Genomic DNA, 25,421 nt, shown 5'->3' on the forward strand with positions numbered 1-25,421 from the left:
GGTTTCATTTAGGAGCGCCTTGTGGCACTGTGATCACCTCCTGCTTTTTGGTGACATTACCTAGCATTGAATATGATAATTTTCAAACCCATTCGTTCTGAGTTAATAATTGTAAACAAAGATCTGGCTTAGCTCTGGCATTTTCTCAGATTTTTTTTTTCCCATTTCATCAAGCTCCTCTCTGCTTTTATAAATGCCCCTCAGAGCTGAAATTTTATCGCAGCATCATGGACTTGCTGTTCAGATGTCAAGGCTTGGGAGATTTCAGGGGTAAGCAAACAACTGGCAAAAAAAGAAGTGAAAAATTTGCAAGACGTGAAAGAAAAATCTCTTTTAAGGACAACTGCTTCAGCAATGACAGAGGAACTTGGGTCATGCCTAACTGCATCAGCCTCTCATTTTCAATGGTTACACCTGCTATCTAGAAGCCTTTATCCCAGCACATGCAGTGCTCTGTGATGAGAGGTTCTGCTTTCTCATTCTGATCTAATACAGGCTTTTTATCCCCAAGGCAATCATAAAATTTAAAGGGCAATTCCTGCCACGTCCTATGACCTCGATAAACTGCATGACTCCTTGAGCAGCTTTGTTCATTTCATCCACTTTTCTTTGGATGTGACAGCTCCAGCACACAGCCAGAATGGTGGTAGCTGACAAACTTTCTTTTTGGAGCTGCTGCATCTGGCATGGGAGGATGGGGGGGCTCCCTTAAAGATATTGCAAAATTAAATACTTTGTCAGAAATTGGATGAGTTCTACAAGCTCCATTCCTGCCTGCATTTGAGGGGATTTGCCCTTCATGATCTTTTGCTCAGTCAACAGAGATGGTTGCCTTGTGGGTCCACATAGTTCATGCAATCCAAATAAGGAGGGTGTTTTTAGAAATGTATCTTGACAGAGATAATAATTCTGAACTATCTAAAAGATTGAAACAATTATCAAGTTTCATTAGAAACATTTGAAAGCCAATACTACTTCATGTCTTTCTTCATTATATTACTGTATGCTGTTGTGGTGCTGTCAAAAGCTACTATTTTTACAGAAAATGCAGCAGCACTAATTGTCTCAGCTATGTTCAGCCTCACAAAACTCAGGATCCAATGATGTGCATGCATCATCCCTGGCTAAAAAGCAGAAACTGCCCTGGCAGCAGATCAGTCAACAACCAGACCTCTGTCAAAGTATCACAAAACCACCTTCTCCATAGGAAAACAGAGGAGAGAGATTTTGTGAGGTGTTATTCATTAATACCACCAGCTAGCTCCTACCTGTCCTTCTCTAGGGTGTCACAGGAGGGCTCAAGTCAGCCCTCTGCTGTTCTGGAGACTCCTGCCTGAGGGCTGAATTGGGATGCAGGCCTTCTATCCTGAGATGTCTGCTTGCCAAGCTGAATCTTATATTGTTGGGGTTATTGCCATATACTTCATAAAGAAACTTATTTATACCTTCTATAGGTTTCTTAAGATAAGATAAAAATGCTTACAGGTAGGAACCAAAGACAGTACATGCAGGACCATAATTTTGAAAATCAGTGACATTTTGGGCTCCTCTTTTCACATATTCATAAATGTAGACTTAGAAGCCAACTTTCATATAACTTCCAGAATTTTCTATCCATAATAACTTATTATATATCAATATATGACTTATTATATTACAGTTCTCTTGAATGTCTACCTATATGCTTAAAATTCTGTGTTATCTACCGCCAGGTATTTGCTCGTTATGTTAGAGTTCACAAATGAATATTTGCTCATGAATATGTACAACCAAAACCCCATCAGACTTCTTGCCTGAGAGTACCGAGTATAGAAGAAACAAAGGCATTTGACATGAGTACATAGCAGCCTATATTCTCAACAGAACAGTTCTGAGTAATATCAGCCAGCCTGGAACTATGGAAACAACTGATGTTAAACATGAGTGTAAACATAGCACAGTGTGTCAGATGCTTTCTCTGTTTCTGAATGAAGTCAGAGTATGCTTTTCATATAATTTGCAAAAATTAACCTTTGGCCAATAAATAATCATAACAAAAGTGATGTGAAAGATAATGTTAGGTTGTAGAATGTCCTACAAATATTTGGTAGTAATGGTTTTGTAATAGTTCAATAAAATTTTGCATTTATTTGGTATAACCTATGCATAAATCTTAAAACTGTGTACATTCATCAAATAAAGTAATGAAGCAACAAATTGGAAAGTTCTGAGACCTAAACAGCTATCTGTTGACACCTTTGATATATATAATTTGTTTTGCTTCTTACCAGCCATGGAAGCTAAATGCAAAACCTAATGTTTACATCTTCACCTCACTAGAGAGTAGAATTGATATTACCTATAAAACATGAAGAAACTAGGTTTGCATTTTCTATCATGTCAGAATATCCTATTTCCTCTAACTTTTAATGGCCTGCTTGTTCCTAGTCAGAAGAATTAGCCTGAAGGCATTTAGGTAACTTCACCTATTAGTAAACTGATGGTGGGTTGGAATAACTCCCTGAACTGGGAGCAGAGTCTGATAATTTGTATATATTAGGAGGAAGAACATATGGGATAACTGCCAAAATGCTCTGCAGGCTGCTCCCATGGCAGGAAAAACGGGCTGGGAAGATGTCCAGTTCTCCAACAGAAGGCTGGTACGTGTAGGGCCAGTCCCTGGCAAGTCAAGGGATGATGGGGCAGAGTGCCAGGAGACGGCTTGGCATGGCCCTGGTAGAGCTTACAGAACAAATGCCACCTCCACTAAACTTCACAAAGGCCCAAAACCACCTTTGAACTGCCTCAGGCCAAACTGGGCTGCTGTCATCCTTCTCCACATTATCATCCTTCTATCTCTGCACTGAGGCAATTTCTCACATTCACTTTCATTGCAAATCAGTCAACAGACCTGATTTCATATGCTTTGCAATGTTTTGAGGCTCTCAGTAAGCCCAGAGAGCTTGATGCATTAACACCAGGTGCAAACAACATGATAATCAGTGAAATCAAAAGGAGCAATAAAAAGACTGAAGAGTTTAATTCAAGGTTTAATTTCTCTATGGGTAATGGGGATGACTGTTTGCATAAGAATGCTATCAGGCACCTTACTCAGCCAGGTAAACAACCATTTATAACTGCAGCTGGATTTTACCATGATCTGACAGTAGCACAGCAGACTGCCACACTGCTGTGAGCTCATCTCCTGCTGTGACATCATGAGAGAAAATGAGGCTGCCAAAGAAACTCTCATTTGCAAAAAGCTGAGAAAAGTCCGTGGTGGACTTCGTAATGATACAATACCACTTCCAGAAATTCAAAGAAAAAATTATGGTTCCACAGGATTCAGCAAAGCTTTGCCCAAAATGTTCAGCTAGGCTTTTAACATTTTGGCACTAGCAGGTCCTTTATAGTTGATTTTTTTTTTTTTTTTTTTTTTTTTTTGAGGGGGAGCGGGAAAGTTGTATCAGTGGTGAAGACATTGCTAAGAAAGCTCTCCCATCCCCTGGGAATTGCTAAGCTCACTTTTATATCTCTTATGTACAGGAACCAAGAGGCAAGCAGAATAAAAGCAAAACTCAGCTTGAAAACAGAGTGAAATCCATTGAAATATTAACCAAGCTCCTTTTTTCTCAGGCCAAACTCATCCATTAACCTGAAACAGTCTTCAGTGACATGCTTTTCACTCCAATGCTGTTTCCTACAGCATTTTCCATTTCCATCTCCGTGGCACATTTTTTAGTATGAAACAGCAAAAAGTTACCAGTCCATAATAAAATGTTACTGTTTCACCTTCTGAGTTCAATTCCCTGTTCAGCTGCTGACAAGTTCCGTAACTGAGTAGATTGGTGTCTCATTATCACGTACAAAAGATCAGAAAATGTGTTGGAAAACAGATGTTTAAATTCTGATAGTATTAGTAGAAAAAAAACCAAATAAATCTTTGTTAAGAGAGAAGAGTGATGCTGTAGAGGAGCAAGGCAAGGCACACAAGGAATAGTCAGAGAAAATTATATACTATTTAATATTATAAAAGATGTCTAGAAGGGAGAAAATTCTTACTTCTGTACTCATATCTCATCACAGAGATGACGGATTTACTAGGCAGCAAGATTTTGTGGCAATCCTACTGTGAAAAACAAGGAAGGAGACAACATCATCTCCTGTATGTATAAACTGATTTCTTCAGTGACTAAAGGAGTAAAAGGTGTTGAAGGAAGCTGGGCTTTTATTTGGTGTAGGAATCCAGGCAGCACTGTGAACAACACAAGAAAGCACCATTTACAGATATTTATTTAATTTAATTTCATCTTACCACTGAAGTCATAGTACAATTCAAGTACCTAGTGACAATTACACGAATCAAAAATCCAGCAACATAAGTAGACAGGTCTAGAGGTAAATATCAATATTGATAGAAGGATGGTTATCACCATAGCAATACTATTAGGTTAAGTAATGTTATGATAAACTTGCTTGAACATTTGAGTGTAAAATTTATTACCTATATATTTAAAATCTTTTTCAGTTACATGAAGATTTACCACGAGGAAATATCAAGTTTGTAGGTGATGGCAGAATCAAGGAAAGGTAATTCCACTGGTCTTATAACTGTGGTTTGTGGATGTCTATATTTTAAATACACGATTTCCAAACAAGCTGAGCTCTTTAAGCTGAAACAGCTACATGAGCATTCACTTGGGGGAATAGATTACACAACCAAGAGATTGCCATGCTGTAGTATCTATACTAAAGAACCCGCCCAGTTCCTCACCATGCTGAACATAAACTCAGCAATTTCAGTCCCTTGTCAAGCAAAAAAGAAAGAACACTAGCAAAAATATTTTCCTGTCTGAATTTAGAAAGAAAAAAATTAAGATAAGAACTGAAAGTATATACATGAAACAGGATTTGAGGTTATTGTTAAATAAATTATTTTTCAGCCCCTCAACATAATACCACAAATATTCTTCTGACAGCAGCTCCTAGAATTCCTCAGATTAAAATCACCACCATGAGATCATCTTATATAACACTGTGTCAGCTCAGGACAAGGCAAGCCTGGATGATCAAGCTGAAAATAATTAGAAATTGAAATGTTTATCAGTAAGGCTATTTTCTGTGACCTGAGTTCACATGACCTCCTATGAGAGCTGTAAGATTCCACCTTGCTGGTTCACAACCAGTTTGGGAAAAACTCTCTTTAGATTTTTTTTTTACATGCAGACAGTATTCTTCTGGGCCTGACAACATCAGTATCACTGAAGTGATGAATGAAGAGTCTGATCCTATCAACACAAAATAAAGAAGGAAAAAAAGCAAACCACATCCAAAAACGGCAAGAAATTTGGACTGTAGAAGTCCAAAGTTTCCTTCTCTCAGTGAGCAACTGTGGTTATTATCACAAACCTGTAAGTATAGGTGGAAGTCTTGGGATTTCCTAAGCCAAGAACAAAGTCCTTCCTCTTAATACAGAAAAAGTACCACACCTGAAAATTTCTTCCTTTCTGAAGACAAAAAAATTAACTTTTTTCTGCAAAATACATGTGTGAGATTCCTGAAAAGTATGAGAATGGGTGACTGACCCCTGTAATGCAGGAATGCCCAGAGGATATAGGCAAGAATTATGCACTGAAGGAGGAATGTAAGGAAAAACAATGAATTGTCATAAAGAAAGATGAAATTATCTCAGCACAAGAGGGACTGAATAGAAAACTTTGCTTCAGGAACACAGCTGCATCATTCAGTCCTAAGATCAAATAAACAGCCTTCCCTGAAATAATTAGTCAAGGATAATGTTTTCCTGAGCTAACCAAGCCAGCGTGGGAAGGTAGTGTGTATGTGACTCAGCCCAATACAAAGTATAGGAAATAGACAACTCAAAAAATCAGCTTGGAAGACAGTAACTGGCTTGAGCTGGGTGTAACCTGTATATTTCTTCCCAGTAACTGTGAGGACAGTATGTCATGACAGCAACTATTTAGAGACCAGTAATGGGATTTTGAACAGTATATTTGAATTGATTCCATTAATATTGCAGCTATAATGTGATTGTGCTGCAATTCCAGTATATTGCAGTAACATTCTGCTAAATCAAAGTCCTGGATACATCTATAAGAACTTGGTAAGAAAGTATTGGACTATGGCTGCAAGCTACTAAATGTGCCCAACACAAAACAAGACACCATTACTGGAGGCAAGACCTCTTCCTTTTTCTGGATTACCTGTCCCAGCCATTGACTCGAAGAGCCCCCAGCAGAAAGTCACACATCTGTCATAGCCTCAGATACTGGAGCATTGGTGGTTCTACAGGGACTAGTACAGCCTTAGACTCTGCATCTGTAATGGTCACAGCCAATGAAACCTGAGAGGAAATGAGAAGCCTACCTGATTTGCTCAAGTTCTCCATGACTTTAAAAAAACCAAACCAAATCAAACCAACAAACAAAAAAAAACTCACAACAAAGGAAAAAACACCACCCCCACAACAACAAAGAAACAAACATAAAATCAAACCAAACGACCACTCTAATAACTGGTCTGATAGTATTCTCCATATCCTTCCCTAACTAAAGGATCACTGGAACCAATGAAGGGGCAGAGGACAATCACTTTTCACAAGTTCTCAGAAAGTGTGAGCCCAGGTTCCACAATCAATTTGCCCTTTACAATAGGAGGAGGCAGCTACAGGATTATCAATGGCTCATTTTCCACAACAAAAAGCATGATACTCAATACTGAACAAATTGATAGTGGCAAGACTGTAGACACACTAATTAATAATTTAATTATGACAATGTAATGTAAATTGTAATGTAATGTAATGTAAATTCTCAAGAGAGGTACTTGAACCTTTCCTTCCCAGTAAAAGATTTAAATGCTTTCCTTAAGTTTGGAATACTTAAGATGACTTTTTTGGGCAACTGTTTCAAGTGAGCCATAGTGAATTAAACAGCAACTTTGCAACAGATTTTTTTGCCCAGTTTTAAACTCTTTCAGCCTATATGACCCTGTTAGGGCTTCTGCCAATTTTGTGCAATAAAATGCTGCAGTTCAATCAAAGATCTCCAGATGAAGATAAAACTTCCATTGAAAGCATTGAACAAGCACTAAGGGATTTCCTTTCTGTAAGAAATCCCCAAGAGCAATTGCTGTAATATTTTTGAGTCATGTATCCTGTTTTTCTCTTTCTCATTTATAATCATTATTGCAGCAGAGTATGATAAATAAACTGCTGTGCTCAAAACAGCAGGAGTTACATACCTGAACATGCAGACATCAACACGCTTCAGCAGATTGTGTTTTGGTGGTTAAAATTAGACTATGGCTCACCCCCTTCCACCCTGCCAAAGCCACCTGATGAAGGTGTTAAGCTGTCAGGAAGCAGAAAAGGATACTGACTAAAATGTAAAACAGATCTCATGAAAGAAAGAAAGCAATGGGCAACTAGGAATAACTGCCTGAGTCCAGAAAAGCAAATATCAGCAGGAGTCCTTTGGAAAGTATTCAGAAGCTGTTGAGGTTTTAGTTTTACCCAAGCAACTGTTTTCCTTTTTTTCTTCCTACACTCAGAGTGGGATTTGCTTAGCTTTTTCTTCAGCTGCAAGAGAACTTCATGATTCACACAGGACACCAAGGCCTTAAATCCTAACAGAGCTGAAGGAAAATGAAATGTCAGCAAGACAGAAGATTTCTTGGATGTTTTGATTTCCTTAATATGCTGCCACAGTGTTTAAGACCACACCAGCAACAACACAGAGAAGATGGTTAACTGGAAACACAGGAGTAAACAGAGCACTGGCAAAGAACTCCCTCAGCATGACAAGTATTTATTCAAGTATTTAGCTCTTCTTTTTTTCTCCAATAAAACAAACATACCTCTGAGTTTGAAAAGTACCATTTAGACAGGGAAATATAATACTTTGCAGAGGTGTAAGAAGAAAAAAGCAAACACTACATATAAATCAGATATCCTGTTGCAGCAAAAGGGGAATTAGGGCAACAAGGAGAATTAAGCCAAGACTTCTGTTCAGAAGAGGCTCCAATTCCTATCTGTTGAAGCATCTGCCCATTTCAAAATAAATCTTTCTATAACTTAATGACCAAATGTTTATTGCCAATTTTGCTGCTTTCTAACTTGCTTGAATTATTCAGTTTATAAAATAGGCTTCAGTAAAGTTGCTTTTACTTTATGTCAGCTACTTCACATACACCTGAACGACCACATGCCATTCTGCAATTACAACCTCTGCCTTTTAATTCCCAATCACATATTTTCAGAGAGGTTTATGAAATTGGTGCTAATGCAGGTACCAGTTGTGGCCAATGCAAACAGTAACTGTTGCAGACCTCTTTAACAGATGATTGCGTGGATGTAACAGATCCCAAAACAGGAGGAAATTTTAACACATGCTTGTGGAACATACTGTGCTTCTTAGCTGGAATTCTTTTCCTACCCTCGCCAGTACCAGAGAGCATTTACCTTATGTTTCTATAATGCTACCAAACAAGAAAGATTGAGAAGAGTGATGAGTAGGTTGCAGTGTATAAAAAGTCAATTGCTGAAAGACAGTCAGTTGTTTCCATACCAGTCTTCTATTCCCACTTCAGAGCTCTGTTGTACTGAGTGCCCCCACAGGTCTACTAAAGTCCACACTTAGCCGAGACAAGGCTACACCAGGAATTAACAAGACCTTTTTTGAAAGGAAAAAATAAAAAACCAAACCAGCTGCTGCAGGAGAATTCAAGCCTGTTGTCACAACAGGCTTCATCCCTTATTAGAAAAATCCTCTGGTAAGAGGAAAGGACGACAACTGGGCAGCAGTCCCTTCTTCAGTCTGAAACTGTCCAGACAAGGAATAATCAACCCTCTCAATAGAAGAAACATTTGAGTCAGCAGTTAAATCAATTTCACCAGTGCAGACAGCTTAAAGACACAAGGACACAGCCATCTATCAGCCATCTACCAGCGTACCTTAAATTTAACTTGCAGACCTAGTTTTGTTCAGCTGCTTCCCTTTAGTTATGAAGCTAAAACACCCAAAGGAAGGGCCCAACAAGCACAGCAGCCAGAGTTTTAGGAGTGGAGGAAACAGCTTGGCCCAGGTGGAAAGAAATAGTGCTGAAGATTCAGAGTAGAAATCTATCCATGCATTTTCAGAAGAAGCTGGCATGATGCTCATGGCACCCAGAGGATTTACTTCTCCTCATGCCCCGCTTTTGTCCCTGTCTTGAATTTGTATCAGGTGTTGGCCCTCTGCTGCCTCTCCTGTTCTGTATTCTGGTTATGTATCCTCCTGTAGCAGTAATTCACAACCAAGTGTTGGGGTGCAGAGGTGGGTGGCAGGGGGTGTGGTATTGCACCAATCCATTGTGCCTCAGAAAGTCACACTTGAAATTCCTGCAGAGTAAGAAGAGAGAATATTCTGCAGAGAAAACAGACACAATCTGCTATCTGGCACACATGCCAACAGCACGACAACAGTTTTTAAAGTGTCTTTTCCATGTCACTTTTGAATTTTACCAATTTTAAACACAAAGTGTTACAGCAACAAGGCTTGGGATTCCAACATCTAAACAAGGACTAATAAAAAACAAAAATCCAAACTGTCAAGATAATTTTGGCAAAATCCTGGGAAAAGAGATGAGAGAGTAATTAAAAATCTAACACATCATTTGCTTTGCAAATTTTTAATTAGGTATAATAAATGTACACAAAAGGTAGCGTTGGCATTTTTGTTCATTTTAAGTGTACGAAATGATAGGGAAAATAGACACATGGTAAGAGTGAGGTCAGAAGTATCAAGACTGGTTTGAAATATTTCAAAATGCCATGCTACAGGATATTAAGGAAGCTTTTAAAGCCATCATGAACAAGGCTTGTTTAACATCAGCTCTAGAACCCACACTGCTCCCAAATTTGACACAGACTGAGAAAAGAAATTTTCCTCAAGTCTTGTATATCCAGGAATTTCAGCTGTGAAGCCTACACTACGGTCAGCCATTTTCTCTCATTTTGAATGAGTTCATTGGCTAAATAAATTATTAGAAAGTAAATGCAAACTGCTGCACTACTTTGTCATGCTATTACTAGAAAGTCTTAAGAAGGCTGAAGAAGAGGCAGCAGCATTTGAGATATTATAAACCAGTCTAGCACCAAGCAACTCCAAAGTCTAGTTCCCTATTTGCCCTTTGGTGGATGCCCTTTGGGGAATGAAAAAAGAAAAGAAATAAAACCACTGTATACTGCAAAGCCATAACTGCCTGACTCCCTAGATAAAGAACAAACTTACTTCATTTCCTGAAGAAACACATGGTTGACATGCGAGTTAATTTCAAAACCAAGGACAACACTCTACCAGTTACAGTGTTTATGGGAAGATGATCCTATAACATACTGGGACTGTGTATTATCAGTGTCCTTCTGTAAGCAGTCACTGTAAACAGTACATTGTGACTAATCCTGCCAACACTGCAGTAACATACATGCTCAGCTCAGCCCTGCACTTTAGGACTATTTTTAAGTGTCCTCGAAACAAAAGCTGCTTCTACAGATCTTGTTACCTACGCTAACAAACTCTCCTCATCATTCTCAAAACACACATGTGGTGAACAGTTACTCAAAAAGAAGCAGTTCATTTACATATCTCACTCAAAGGGATGCAGGAATTAGACTTTTTGCAGCACTTCAAATGCATAGCAAACTGAAATTGGAAGTTTTCCCAGACTGAAATGTGCATCTTATCTATCTTTCTGTAGCACTTGCAGATGTTAGCTGACCTAATTATGTTCTTTCTAAAATCAGTGAAAACTACTTACTGGGATTACCAAAGCCAACATCAAAAATCTTGACAAAGCACTAGGTGTACAACCACCTAAACTTCATTCTCAGCCAGATTCAGTTCCCAGCCCCTGTAAGCATAACACAGACATTGTAAAAAAGTAGATTCCTAAGTGTCCTCAATTTGGCATCCTTTCCTTCTGGAAGCAATTCATATTTTGTAAATTAGTTGCATATTCTAATTCTGAGATGCTTGCATCTTCAATATATTAAAAGTGTATCAAACTGAAATGACAATGAAGAAAAAATACGATCTTATTTATATGACTGCTTAATTACTGTTTTAGAATTCTGGAAAGTCTTACTTATTAGAAAGAATTTAGTTTTTAACCTAAATTTATTGGCCTAACAAAGTGAAAATTGATGTTCATGACTGCTAGGCAGGTACTTCTACAATTTCAAAATAGTCATTAGGCAGAATCACATAGCCCTTTCCAGCCAGTATGTCTTTTTCTTTCTGAAACTGAACAATTTCTCTCAGTTTCTCAATCTGTCTTTCCTGACGCCGGCACCGCTGTTGCGCTGTCTTGAGCTTCTTCCGCAGTTTTTCAACTTGCTCCTCCAGCTGTTGAATTCTTTTTCGCTGATGGACTGTATCCTCTACGGTATAGTTATGATCACAAAAAACAGCAAGATTGCTGGGGGTCTGGAGAGGGGGCATCAATAATCCAATACTTGGATCTACAAATCTGGCATCTATTTGAGACAAATGAAAAGAAGGAGTTGATGGAGACTGTGGTAGTACTGGAGCTGCTGCTGGTGGTGGTGGTGGTGGAGGCGGTGGTGGCGGTGGCAGTGGAGGAGGTGGAAGTGGATCTTCTGGCTGCTCAGCAAATTCTTCAGACTAGAAAGAACAGGAAAAAATGTATCTTTTCTCACCTAACATTGTTTACAATACAAATTTTTATTATACCCCTGAATAATCTAAACAACCAGGATTTAAATTAATAAAATAAATTTCAAAGACATGATTTTCAGAACTGGCAAGCATTTCTGGGCATGCTTTGTCTGGCTTCTCAACTGGAAATATTTTTAAGCAGCTTTGTTTAAAGGGCTCTTTGAAACTCAAGTCCTTGATGTCTAAGCAGCTTTTTCAAACATTAGATTTTTGAAATCTATATAATTACCTAAGAAGCAAGGACACGGACTGCAGTTCCATAAAATGGAATTCAGATGACATAGTGACTCACTGCTTCCCATCCCACTCCCCTTTGACCCTCCTCCTTTCTGCTGCACCATACCACTACATAATTGAACTTACCAGCTAACTTAATCAAAAACACATCAGAAGTATACATTCTTTTGCTGAGGTAGAATAAGGGTCAACTACTGAGCAGGCTAATAGGCTGGCAGAGCAGAGAGACAGACATAGTAAGACCAGTCTTCTCAACAACTGTGAGGGACTCTCTGCTGGTTTTGGGCTGCAGCATAAGGTTTTGGTTAAAAGAGACACCATGAATCAAAATAAACAGCTCTTCAACAGCAAAACAGCCTTCTCACCCGATATTTACTCTTTGCTCAAACATAATTTCTAAAACTGAAAGAAAGCTGTTTGACCTCCCACTATCATTGCACAGATTTTCTGTCTATTACTAAACATCAAAGCAATGCAAAAGGTATGACGTACACCTGCCCTGATATGTGGAAAAAGTGAGAATCATAGATTTATAGAATGGTTTAGGCTTGGAAGACACCTTAAATCATCCAGTGTCAACACCCCCACACCATGGGCAGGGATACCTTTCACTAGACCAAGTTGCTCAGACCCCATCCAACCCTTGAACACTTCTGGGGCTGGAGCATTCACAGCTCCTCTGGGCAACCCATTCCAGTGCGTCACCACCTTCACAGTGGAGAATTTATACCTAATTGTATACCTAATATGTAATCTAAACCTGCTCTCCCGCATAAGGCCATAACCCCTTGGCCTGTCACTAGCCACCCTTACAAACAAGTCCCTGTCCAGCCTTCTTGTAAGCCCCCTTTAGATACTGGGAAGTTGCTATGAGGTCTCCACACCACTTTCTCTTCTCCAGGCTAAACACCCTGAACTTTTTCAGCCTCTGTCTTTCAGAGAGGTGCTCCACCCTCTGGTCATCTTCCTGGCTTCCTCTGGACTCCCTCCAGCAGTTCCATGCCCTTCCTGTGCTGGTACCCAGGGCTGGGTGCAGGGTTTCAGCTGGGGTCGAGCAGAGCAGAGCAGAGGGGCAGAATCCCCTCCCTCCCTGCTGCCCACGCTGCTCTGGATGCAGCCCAGGACACAACTGGCCTTCAGGGCTGGGAGCTCACACTGCCAGGTCATGTTAAGGAACAGGACTGCATAGCTGGCAGACGGAATGGACAAGGGAGAAGCACAGTTCTCCCTTTTGGCAGCTGCACAATATTAATTGGCTCAACTCCACTGCAGAGTTTTTTTGGCAGATAAAATCGCAGGTTTTATCACATAGCTGTTGATATGTCCTCTTGTACAGATCAGGACAACACAGATCCCAAGCCATTTTGAGTATAGGCCAGAGCAGAGAATCAGATTCTTTCTTCCCCAAAGGAATCCAGTATAATTCAGAAATGTTTCTGTGCACATGTTGATTAAAAAAGCACTGTTAAAACCAAAGAGCTTGCATACTGCCTATTAAAAAGAAAGTTTACAACATTCTCAGTAAAAGAGGTACTGAAAAAACTTCTACCTACCCACCTGTTGCCAACATTATTACAAAGAAAAGCTTAAGGACCGGGGAAATGTTGATTTTAAGAGCAGCCAACAGTCCTCAGCATCAAAATATCAAGCTCATCAAATCTGAAGGTCATATCATTAACCTCCTTGACTCAACATGCAAGACAGATATATGGGCGTCTCCCTGTCCCTCATACAAACTACAACACGTGGCTGACAGGAACTGGAAAGGCAGTTTGGTGATTGTTATTGAAGGAAAGTGGTGACAGGCATTAAAGGAAAGTTTAATATGCACTCAAATATAACTGATCACATGTAAGTATTAAAGCAGTCAACTACCAGTCTTATTTCTCACTTTTAAAAACTGCTGCTGTTAGCCTACCTAACTCATACATGCATATTCTAAAGAGCTTCACCCCATCAGCTATCAAACTTTTCTACCAAAAAACCCTACAAGGCGAAGGTACAGCCAGTCAGAAGAAACTCATTCTTGCTAGAGAGAAAAGCAAAAATCAGATCACTCCTGGACTGCTGAATTCACAGAGACTTCAATTTGAAGCTATAGAACATACACTACCTCTATATAGAAATTATTATTGTCACAACATATCATAGAGAATAGATCTTTGGTATCTCTGTGACATCATCAGTGACTTCTAATTACTTCTGCCAGCCAATAAATACTTCTTGTAAGACATAAGTAAAGAAAGTATACCAAATTATATAGTGCAAAAGATAAAAACCTGTAATTCAAAATCAGCATGGATTCAACTTCAAAACAACCACTATTATTCTTCATTATTACACTATTACTTGAAGATATGTGGCAGTTTAATTAAAAGTGCCGTGAGACAAATATGAATAGAACAAAATCCTTCAGAATTAAAAGGCACTCACTCTTCTGTGTTTTTGTAGATCCAGGTATGACAGTGAAATTGGGAACGTGGCTCACTACTAATCCTGCTGCACCAACAGTACTTTTGCAGACTACCCTACACACCCATTCAGCTTTCAGACTGTAAAAAAATTTGCAAGTATTTTACACACAATGAAGAAAATGTGTACTGCACAGATAAGCAAGGAAGTGCAATCAAACAAAACCACAGCCATATTTCCCTGTATATTGTCTGTCCCTTTGTTTACACTGTTTATATTCTCTTATCTCTTATTAGCCACTTTTCATTTTTCAAATGAAAACATGTTTCAATGTGTTGCTTTTTTATCTCTGCAACACTCCAATACCATATATAGAGAGAAAATTTTAACAAGAAAACTCTGAGTTTTCTTCTGCGCATTTGATCCCATTTAATCTTTTGCTCTCATATCTACTCTGTCTACCACTGTCTCCTTTGCCACTTTCTCTATGGCAGAATGATAAGAGATTAAATATTTTATTCTTTTAAAATGGTTAGAAATCAATTTTTCCATTCTTGTCTTGAAGTTATTACTTCAAGAAGTTAGAACCATATGTGACTTGCATCTCACAGTAAATTGCACTAGTGGCACAGTGAGGGGAAGACACAGAAGATTCTACCATCAGAAGTCAGGGATTAGTCTGGCTTTTGAACACAAGGCTAAGGCAAGACAGAGGTGCTCTCAGGACAGATAGCAGGTGCAGGTAAGGTTCTGCTTATCACTTTAACTTAGCAAAACCAGAGGGCAGAGCCCTCTTAAAGAGGCCAGTTAAGTTTCACAGTTAATATCCACCATGTCTCAGTGCTAGCAGTAGCCATCTGACATGGAAAGAGAGTAAGTGCCATTCGCAAGCATTAATGAAGGCTCTCTCAGACTCCAAATATGCAGAAAATGCCAAAGAACAGTTTAACTACAGGGCAGTACCATCTTACTTTGCTGCCATTCCATTTAATTTTGCACATGGATGCTGAATTAAACAGACACATGAGCAGGCCAGATCCAGAGTCTCCTTGTACAAGACTATGTGCTCCAAAGCCTCAGAGAGCCTCACAGAAAACAAGCACAGCTGTTGGAGGTGTTTCAGTCACCACAGCCTTGCTGGTGACCCCAGGGATACAGGCTCAGCATCCTGCCAGCCTTCATCCTTCCCAGTCTGCATCGTCTCCCTGCTTGCCACCCTGCCACGCTGCAGCCAGTGACACACACATATTCCAGCACATGGGTGCTTCGGGTTTACCTTTTCACCAGGTTCAGTGTAACAAAATATAGTGGGCACAGCATTCTCTTTTAGGAGTTTGTTATTGCATTCCCTCTTAAAGCAATCGGGGGTAAAGTGTTCTGAGCAAATGCTGCTGTACTTGGTCGGCTTGAAGTTTTTCCTCTTAACAGCAGCTTCCCACTTCTTGCAAAGATCGGGCCTTGTAAGAGGAAACCTGCAAGAAAGAGGCACTTTCAGCTTTTCTGGAAAGCTTTATAAGGCGGAGGTTGGCCGGAGCCAAAACCCTCCTGCCCCCCAGCGAAGGGGGTCTCAGCCCGCTCTCGCTCTGGAACCGGCGGCTCACAGCGTCCCGACCCTCGGCTTTTTTCCAGGGAGGGGTGGGCGAGGCTGCCCGCCCTCAGCGCCCGCGAACTGACACGTCCCTCCGTCTGTCTGTCTCTCTGCCCGTCCGTCCCCGCCCGCCCCCCCCCCGGCCTCCCGCCCCCCCGCGGGCTTCGCGCGCGCGCCCCCACGCTGGCCCCGCCCCCGGCGCGACCCCGCCCCGGCGCCCGCGCGCGCTCACTTGTGGAAGGAGATGGGCTTCTCTTTGTCGTATCGGTTCCGGCAGCGGTAGGCGGAACAGGACTGCACCATCCCGCCCAACCCCGCGCCCGCCGCGGCGCGGCCTCCGAGGGCACGGATGAGCCGGCGGGGCGCCGCGAACTCACCGCCGGGCGACCATGGTCCCCCCGCCTCCCGCGACCCCCCCCCCGCGCCCGCGGCCCTGCGGAGAGGCACGGGAACGGGACGCGCGGCCTCTCCCAACTCCAAGATGGCGGCGCCAGCTTCAACGGAATCTCTCGCGGGAGCGGCGCGCATCGCGCTCCGCCCATTGGGCGCGTCGGCGCGCAGCGTTGGGGCGGGGCCTTGTTCGGCCAGCCCGCCAATCCGGCCGCCTCCTTTCCCTCACTCCTCCTCCTCTTCCCGGCCGTGTTCCGCCCACACCCCGCACCCACAGCTGGGCAGCGCCACTCACATCCGCATCCGCAGCTGGGCAGCACCGCTCACACCCCGCATCCGCACCCGGGCAACACCGCTCACACCCCGCACCCGCAGCTGGGCAGCACCGCTCACATCACGCACCCGCAGCTGGGCAGCACCGCTCACACTCCGCACCCGCAGCTGGGCAGCACCGCTCACACTCCGCACCCGGGCAGCACCGCTCACACCCCGCACCCGCAGCTGGGCAGCACCGCTCACACCCCCGCACCCGCAGCTGGGCAGCACCGCTCACACCCCGCACCCGCAGCTGGGCAGCACCGCTCACACCCCGCACCCGCAGCTGGGCAGCACCGCTCACACTCCGCACCCGCAGCTGGGCAGCACCGCTCACACTCCGCACCCGCAGCTGGGCAGCACCGCTCACACTCCGCACCCACAGCTGGGCAGCGCCACTCACACCCCGCACCCGCAGCTGGGCAGCGCCACTCACACTCCGCACCCGGGCAGCACCGCTCACACCCCGCACCCACAGCTGGGCAGCACCGCTCACACTCCGCACCCGGGCAGCACCGCTCACACCCCGCACCCGCAGCTGGGCAGCACCGCTCACACCCCCGCACCCACAGCTGGGCAGCGCCACTCACACCCCGCACCCGCAGCAATGCCGCTTCTCTCCACGCCCGTATCTGGCCTGCGCCTCCCGCGCAGCCAGGCACAACCCCGAGACCGAGGGCTGGGCTGCGGCCGTTCCTGCACCGAGGGGAAACCCTCAGGGGCTACTCCGGCCGCGCCATGCCCGAAGTCGTGCCGGGGATTGTTGCCCCAGCCGGCAGACAGGGCTGCGGTCAGGCGGACGAGTGTGAACCACGCAGGTGTCATAGGGACAGAAAGAAACTGATGCTGTGAGCCCTGCGGGAGGTTCTGAATTTCTTCGGGGAGAAAAAAAAAAAAACAAAAAAAACCAAAACAAAACAACCCAAAACCAACCAACCAACAAAAAAAAAAAAAAAAAAAAAAAAAAAAAAAAAGAGGGGTGGGGAAAAAGCAAAAGAAAACAAAGACCACATTGCCATAACACACAGTTTCATTAAGGACATGTAAAACAGTTCTGTGTCACTCGCCAAAACATAGTTTGCAGGTGCATCAGCAAACAGCAGATAGATCTCTCAATAAATCGATCTGTTGTTACAAATAAGTTTATTTTAAGCAGTTTTGACATGTTCCCATTCTGTGTGATCTCTTTCGAACTCTGCATTTGATCATCAAGTAAAACCATCCAACATAAGTGACAATTTTTGTATAAGAATGATGAAGGAACCTATCTTTAGGGCTACCCCAGTCAGTGTAACATTATATTTAGAAATTCAGTGACAATGACCCCAGACCCAAGTGAACATCCATGGCTTTTTCTCTGACCCCACACAGATCATAATTTTCTCCTCAGCCTACTTTTCCCCTCTACACTTGCTTTGTGAGGGAACAAAAAGAAGGTTTATTTGCCTTAGATTGGAGACTGTGGCTTCTCTGCCTAGACAGGTCTCTTTGCCCGGCTGGTGGAAGGTACCAGTCACTGCCATTTGCTTGCCCAAGAATATGACAGAAAAGCCTGTATAGCTTCAACAATACTTCCACAAAGCTACTTGCATGAGCTGTTTTCGGTATTCACTGTTGGCTGAGCATTGCTAGCTCTGCTCCCTCTTCTGCTAGGTCAGCCAAGAGACAAGGAAACCAAAATAAGCTCTTTCTAGCACTACCTTCCTCACCAAGAAAAACATGGTTACTCCTCCCCTATTCATGTGAATGCCTCTTCTCTGGCCTTTGCCTGATGGCATTCTTCTCCCTTAAGTCCTCCTGCTGCAAGTTTTTTTGGGCAGCAGTTCTGCCACAGCCTCAAGGACCAGAAGAGCTGGCTGTCCCTGGCAAGATGAGTAAGGGGTGACCAGAGACAAAGCCCAGGCTCGTCAGTCTGGACAGAGTCCTGCAGCACAAGAGCAGGGCAGATACTAATGGACACATGCACACAATGTGAGGTGATGAACCACGTACAAGGTCCACCCAGGTAATTCAGGCAGGAGCAGCAGGGGATGGTGCCAGGAACAGAACTGGAAACACAGGTCCAAGGTTCACCCAGGAGATGGAGCTGAAGAGAGCAAGACCTGTGACACAGCCAGGCAGGGACTGAAGGTGCTGGGCTGTGTTGTAAAGGGGCTCTCGTCCAATAAACAAGAGTTGGGGGCCACAAAGTATTTGAGTCAAGGTCATTAAGGTCTCAGCCAGTGCACCTAGACTCCAGTTGTCCTATGGACCTGAAGAGGGATTCAGAGTCAAAGTCCTGGATTTGACAGCACTCTCCATCTTCTCCTCCACTGCTGGTTTTGGAATGAACTTAGGCAAAGAGGAGGCACAGCATGGCCACACAGATTGTGGGGCAAAGAGCAGAGCTCAGCAGCTTCACTAAGGAAGTGCCACACCAGGAAGTGCTTGGGGAGAAAGCATGAACAGGTTGCAGAAGGGGACACCTAATTGAGGAGGTCCACCACAAATGAGATCTGGCGTATGTGCACATAAGCCACTGAGACCATCAGTCAGCAAGCTGATTTTAAAGACTTAAATGAGAGCTTTCAGCAGCTCTGTCAGGAATTTTATAAATCCTGAAGAAAAACGGATTTATAAAAGACTGCATGGAAATAAATTTCGTTATCCCATAAGTATTTCAGAAACGTGGAGAAGGGCAGAGGCAATTGTCTTGAATAAAGATAACAAATAAATACAATCCCTACACTGAAAAATGCTATTCATGTTTCAGTAATTTTGAAAATGTTGGAACTACGTCTAGGATGTTTCAAATGCTTTTTCTTAACTTTTTTTTTTTTTTTTTCCCCAAGAAAAAAAGGCCACATCAAATTCATGTCCATCTTCTGAGTGACTTTTAGTTTGACTAGTTGGCATGTTTCCTGATGGCCAAGCACTTCCCTGTCACACTTCCCAGCGCCGTGTAGTCAGGAATCATGAGTCGTCGACACCTGCTCTATGGTGTGCCCATCCATCACAGACCGGACGCGCAGCACCTGCCCCAGCAGCCGCCACGCGTGGCCCTTGCTCGCTTTCCTCCTGCAGGATTCAGGACTCCTGTCCGGAGTGATGGTCCCAAGGAACACCCCCCTTCCCGGCCGAAGGCCCCGGCACTGCCCTCTTTGCCACACCGCAGTCGAGGGGCGAGTTTCCGAGGGGGAGGAGCAGCGCGGGTTCCCCGCGGACACCCCACCGGGAAGCCGTTCCGCGCAAGCCCGGCGGGCGGGGGAAGGAGCGGGCGGGGGGGGACCGGCGGCGGCAGCAGGGAGGCGGCGACGGCGGGGCGGGCAGCGGGCCCGGGGCGTGGCGCGGGTCCGGCGGCGCCGGGAGGCGGCTCAGTCCCCGCTGCCAGCCGAGGGCGGCCGGCCCCGCGGAGCAGCCGCCCAGCCCGGCCCGCCCCGCGCCGGAGCCGCCGCCGGCCGGCGAGGGCGGCAGCATGAGCGGCGGGCGTAGCGGGCGATCCGCCGTGAAGATGGAGGCGCCGTTTTACCCCGAGGAAGGACTGGAGCTGCTGCCCGACTTCGTGCCGCTGCCGGGTTTCGGTACCGCCGGCGGACCCGGAGCCGATGCGGCGGCGGGGCAGAAGCTGCTGCTGGGCGCCGGGAAGAAGCGGGACCTGCCGGCTGCCGCCCCCGCGCCGCTCCCCGGGCCCTTCGCCCTTCGCCCGCCCGCCGGCGCCCGCGGCAGCCCGGCCGCTCTGCGCTTGCTGCCGCCGCCGCCCGCCGCCGCCGCCCCGCCGCCCACCGCGGGCTCCGCGGAGACGGGCAGCGGCGGCGGGGCGGCGGCGGCCCGCGGCGGCCCGGAGGCCGCACTGGGGTCGGCTGCGGAGCTGCCGCTGCTGAAGCTGCCGCCGGCCGCCGACCTGGAGCAGCTGCTGATCCAGGGGGGCGCGGGGCTGGGCGCCGGCAGCCCGGGGCCGACGGCACCCGGGGCGGGGAGCGGCGGGGCGGCGGCGGCGGGGCCGTTCCTCTACCGGCAGCCGGTGACGCAGGAACAGGAGGGTTTCGCCGACGGCTTCGTCAAGGCCCTGGCCGACCTGCACAAGCAGAACCAGCTCCTGGCGGCGCCGCCGCCGCTCTCCGCGCCGGGACCCTGCTGCACCGCCCGTCCGGGGCCACCGGGAGCCCCCGCCGCTGCCGCCGCCGACCCTCCGGCCGTCTACACCAACTTGAGCGGCTTCAACCCCGCGGGGCCGCTGAGCCCCTCGGGCAGCGCCTACCCCTCCGCCTCCGCCCCGCCGCCGCCGCCGGGCCTGGCCTTCGGGGCGGCGGGTCTGGGCAGCGGCCGGCTGCCGCCGGCGCGGGCCCTGGAGGAGCCGCAGACGGTGCCCGAGGTGCCGCCGTCGGCGAGCGGGGAGGGCGGCAGCAGCGCGCCGACGCCGCCGTCGCTGTCGCCGCTGGACGCGGAGAGCCAGGAGCGGCTGAAGGCAGAGCGCAAGCGGCTGCGAAATCGCATCGCCGCCTCCAAGTGCCGCCGGCGGAAGCTGGAGCGCATCGCCCGGTTGGAGGAGAAGGTGAAGGCGCTCAAGGGGCAGAACGCCGAGCTGGCCGCCACCGCCAACCTCCTCCGCGCCCAGGTCACCCAGCTGCAGGGTCGCGTCCGCAGCCACCTCTCCTCTGGCTGCCACATCAACGCCGCCGGGCATCCTCCTCCTCCTCCTCACGCCGCCGCCCAGCCGCGGGAGACTCCCCCCGAGGCGGCCGCCGCCGCGCCGGAGACCAGCGCCTGCTGAGGAGGGACACCGCCGGCTCCGACCCCGGCCCGCCCGGGGGCACCGCGGGGCCAAGGTGCGCGCCTGCCGCCGCCATTCTGCTATTACTGTTTTTTTTATTATTATTAATTATTATTATTATTAATATTATTTATTTGCGCCCGGAGAAGGCGTTTTTTTCTTTGCGGGAGCCGGGTTGTTGCTAAGCGTTTCCCGAGTTCTGTCGATGTCGCATTCAACAGCGAGGGTCTCCGTGGGTGGTTCTGGGGCAGGTGGTTGTTAATTTTTCAGTGAAGTACTTGAGGTCTGTAGAGATTTCCGAAAATAAGAAAATTACTGTTTACAGAAAGATTCAACTTTATTTTCATGGGGGATATAAAACGTGTGTTTCCTAATACACCTTACTGAACTGTATAGCAATGGATAAGCTTTTCAAACTTAAAAAAAAAAAAAATAGCCAGAATCGTTTTTGAAAAGATGTGCGTGTATATATATATTTAAAACATAATATGACTATGTATATTTTCTTGGTAATGATAAAGAACCTTTTTTAAAATACTGTCTTTCTCTAGAGCTTTAATTTGCCATTGAGAGTTAAGACAGCTGTGTGGGTGCTCTTGCACTTACATGGCTTTGATTTTCAAATCGAACCCTGGAGGGAAATGATTTTTGTTGTAAATCTTAAGCAGATTGAAATGCATTGCTGACTCAGTCATAGGAAAATAGTTTTCTAAACCTGTATGCTCCATATTTCTTGTGCCAGTGCAAATTTGGGGCATTGATAGTTATTTATTGAAACTTGAACACTTTTTGGACGTTGCCTAGACCTTATTTTTCTAGATAACACGTTAGTAGAGAAAATGGTTACTTTGGCAAAAAGAGCTTTACTTTTTTGTTTTTCCTTCACTGTGTACATTCCAGTAGTGTGTGCTCTTTCACAGTATAGTAACAATTCAGTGCTATACAGAAAAGGGCTCAGATTTGGGGTGGGTTAGCTGTAAAGGTGATACTTCCATTGTATTCTGTTTGAATAAATCACAGAAATATTATGGAGAACTAGATTTATTTTTCAGCAGAAATCTGTATATCTTGCTTCTTGGTCTACTTTGTTCTGAAGAAACTTTCTGCAATACTCTATAGACAGAAAGAGTCAATACTTCAACGTGAAGTGCTTTTTTTCTGGTCGGGAAGAATTGGTGCGATTTATTTCTTTGTCGAGAATTTATTAGTAGGAGAGTATAGCAAAGGAACTGTTTCTTCTGATTAGACATAATCCTCAATAAGTTTTTGACAGCTTTAGGTCCCGTGCTGGGTGCGGAGCGGGGGGTCCGTCCGGCTGGGACGCCGCCCGCTCGGTGGTGGCCCCCTGGCCACCAGCCCCTCCGTGCGGGGCCGCGGGCCGGCCCTGCCCTGCGGGGAGGAAGGCAGGGCTTCTCCTGAGCAGATCCAGCTGCAGTGTGGGGCCCGCTTCCCTCGCTGAAACTGTGCTAAAAACTCTGCTTGAACTCAGAGGCAAATCTTTCATGGGGATATGTGTGTGTGCCAGCTGGTGAAAAAAGGGTAAATCGCATGAGGAGCCGAGAGGGCATAGACATCTCTACGTGTACAGCAATTGCTCAGATCTGTTAAAGCCACTCAGGAGCTGGTAAACATCTCTTACCTCTTCTGAAGGCTACAGCTGATGATGTGAAATCCAATAAGAATGGGATAGACTCACGGTTTTTCATGCTTTTATTGGGGATATGTGAGTGCTATCTGTTCAGAAAGTTGGGCTGCAGCAATCGAGTGTATGAGCTTTTCCTTTTAGTGCACAGCCGTTCCTGGCACATGTATGAAATTATATGAGAATGAGTAGTTACACTGTTACTGTAGCTGAGATGGCTCCGAGGATACTTCTTTTCTTAATGCATATGCAAATTAGGTAGAAGCCATATTAATCATTGTATAACTGTTTGATCGTGTCATCAGAGCCTTTTTTGGTGGTTGAAGTGATTGCCTGTAACAGTACATTCTGCTGTTGGAAATACTAATGAGCAGGAAAAAAATATTTTGATTTTAACAAAGGTTTAAAGGCGTCTTAGGGGCATTCTGAACCATACTGCATATGATCTGTAGCACTGCCTGTTATATAATAACTGGATGAAAAATATGGTTTTTACTTTGGTAGTCATCACCCATCTGCAAAGACTCTGCAAGTCTGGAGAAACTGATAAAAAACTTCTTTCCCCCCCACACTTAACACTTTTCCCTAGTGAGAGAGGTAATGCTGCCTGGTAGATGTGAGATACTTTACTGCATATGTAATGAGGTGGGGATTTTTTTAGGAAATCCTGGAAAAAACTGTAAAACATTACACGGGCGAACACCTCTACTTTGGTCCTTGTCTTTGTAAATGAGTGTAGGGCTAAGTAACAATCTTTTGGTAGAACACAGGACAGTGATAAATGCAGCTGTGCAATACTTCTTTACTTACTTCATAATTTCTGGTCATAATAAATTAGCAATATCCAAGTGACATGGGATATCTGTAAGGCACGGGAAATCACTGCAGTTCCCATTCCCAGACACGGGCAAGGCCCTAGTGGGCTATAACAGGGTTATAATGAGCTCCCCTTTTCAGCATGGTGATGTCAAAGCTGAAAACCACCCCACCTTACCTCACTTGAGTTTGAACTTTCTGTAGGAGCAGTCTCACACCCAGCATCTCAAAGACCTCGTGTGGTAATTTCTTTGGTAGCCTGTTTTCTGTTCTAGCTGACATCTGTTCAGTGGTAGAAGTGGTGACAAGCCAGCTCTCTTACCCTGATGACTGATGAGAGATTACTAGTGAGGCTGGCAGCTCCAGCTCTCTGCCAGAGGCTACTATTCTGGTAGTGGAGTTGTCCAAAAGAAAAGTTTTCTGTAGAGTGATCGGTTACCTTCATAAATAACCTTTTTTAATCTGGCATTTAGGCTTAGAAACAGTATCTAACACCGACACGACCAAAATTTGAGGATAGTGTGGTGGTTGAATTTTTTTTTTTTTTCTGCTTGGACTGGTTCTGCTTGAGATTGCTGCATTTTTCGCAAATATTTTACTGAAAAGCCTAAGCACCTAACACTTTAAACCAATATTAGACAACTCAGATGTACTCACCTGCTGCAGCTGTCAGACTTGATTGTTCTTGTCTTCTAAAATGTATCAATACTCTGATTTTAGCCTTTAGCAGTGTTCCTAAATCTTTAAATATGGCTTCTCTATTTTGTCTACCTTTGTTCTTCAGTTTGTTGTTAAATGTGTGTGTGTTTTAGGTTTTGGTTTTCTGCCAAAAACTTTGGTCACTGTGAGATGTTAAAAGATAGATACTGGGTGAAAATTTTTCAGACTGTTTCTATGGTTTGCATCCATGTAGCTCCTTTTCAGTAACACCAAGCAAGTTGGCTGTGTGTTACTGTAAGAAAAAAAAAAGAAAAACAAAAACCAACCAAAACCCCTCAGAAACAAAACCCCCCAAAAAACAAACAAAAAAATTAAACCCCCAAAATATGTTCAGTTATGTTTACTGTTAGCTCAGTGTTCTTTAGCATTTTTCTTCATCCTTCAAAACTTCATGCTTTGTTATACTTGTGCACACTGTTTGCTAGTCCTTGCAAAGACTCATGCTACGTGACTTGATTTGCAGGCAACTCTCATGTCCTTCCTATCTGGTTTTCATTCCAGATGTGGACCTATGACAAATAAACATCCCTCTTTGTTTCTTTGCCCCAGGTGTAAACTGCTAATAGGAGACTAGATAGTCTCCTTCTTTGTCTGTTTTGGTTGCTGAATGCTTGCTCCTGTGAACATCTCATTTTTTTTCCAGCAATTTTTGAATGTGCTTGAACCAGTATCTTGGTTTAGATGTGAAGTGCCTTCTTATTTAGGTGCTACAGCAAAAGAGTTTAATTCATATATGGCTTTGATTTATTTGAATTTTTATCAGGTCTTTTCTGTCTTGGGATGTAGGAAGGGGCATGTTTTCAGTTAGAGAAGACTTGTTCACTCCTTCCTTGG

At 44.9% G+C, this 25,421-nt stretch overlaps 2 protein-coding genes across 2 annotated transcripts; one reads left to right on the forward strand and one right to left on the reverse strand.

The window, feature by feature from the left end:
• Positions 1-9,653: 9,653 nt before the first annotated feature.
• THAP1 (THAP domain containing 1) lies at positions 9,654-16,486 on the reverse strand. The gene is made up of 3 exons (XM_079331313.1): positions 16,187-16,486; positions 15,643-15,838; positions 9,654-11,663 (listed from the first exon to the last, which is right to left on the reverse strand). Exons 1-3 carry the CDS (start codon positions 16,480-16,482, stop codon positions 11,196-11,198), a joined length of 960 nt encoding a protein of 319 aa, XP_079187439.1. The 5' UTR covers positions 16,483-16,486; the 3' UTR covers positions 9,654-11,195.
• Positions 16,487-19,980: 3,494 nt separating this feature from the next.
• LOC306814813 (transcription factor Jun-like) lies at positions 19,981-24,848 on the forward strand. The gene has a single exon (XM_079331257.1). It carries the CDS (start codon positions 20,114-20,116, stop codon positions 21,407-21,409), a length of 1,296 nt encoding a protein of 431 aa, XP_079187383.1. The 5' UTR covers positions 19,981-20,113; the 3' UTR covers positions 21,410-24,848.
• Positions 24,849-25,421: the final 573 nt, after the last annotated feature.

Source organism: Erithacus rubecula (assembly GCF_903797595.1).
Source record: "Erithacus rubecula genome assembly, contig: SUPER_Z_unloc_2, whole genome shotgun sequence".
Lineage (NCBI taxonomy): Eukaryota > Metazoa > Chordata > Aves > Passeriformes > Muscicapidae > Erithacus > Erithacus rubecula.

Excerpts from the sequence above, each read along its gene's own strand:
- THAP1 (XM_079331313.1), bottom strand. The coding sequence starts at position 16,482 with ATGCGCGCCGCTCCCGCGAGAGATTCCGTTGAAGCTGGCGCCGCCATC. Across the intron at positions 15,839-16,186 it reads AAGCCCATCTCCTTCCACAA|GTTTCCTCTTACAAGGCCCG; the intron begins GTGAGCGCGCGC and ends TCTTTCTTGCAG. Across the intron at positions 11,664-15,642 it reads ACACTGAACCTGGTGAAAAG|TCTGAAGAATTTGCTGAGCA; the intron begins GTAAACCCGAAG and ends TGTTCTTTCTAG.
- LOC306814813 (XM_079331257.1), top strand. The coding sequence starts at position 20,114 with ATGAGCGGCGGGCGTAGCGGGCGATCCGCCGTGAAGATGGAGGCGCCG.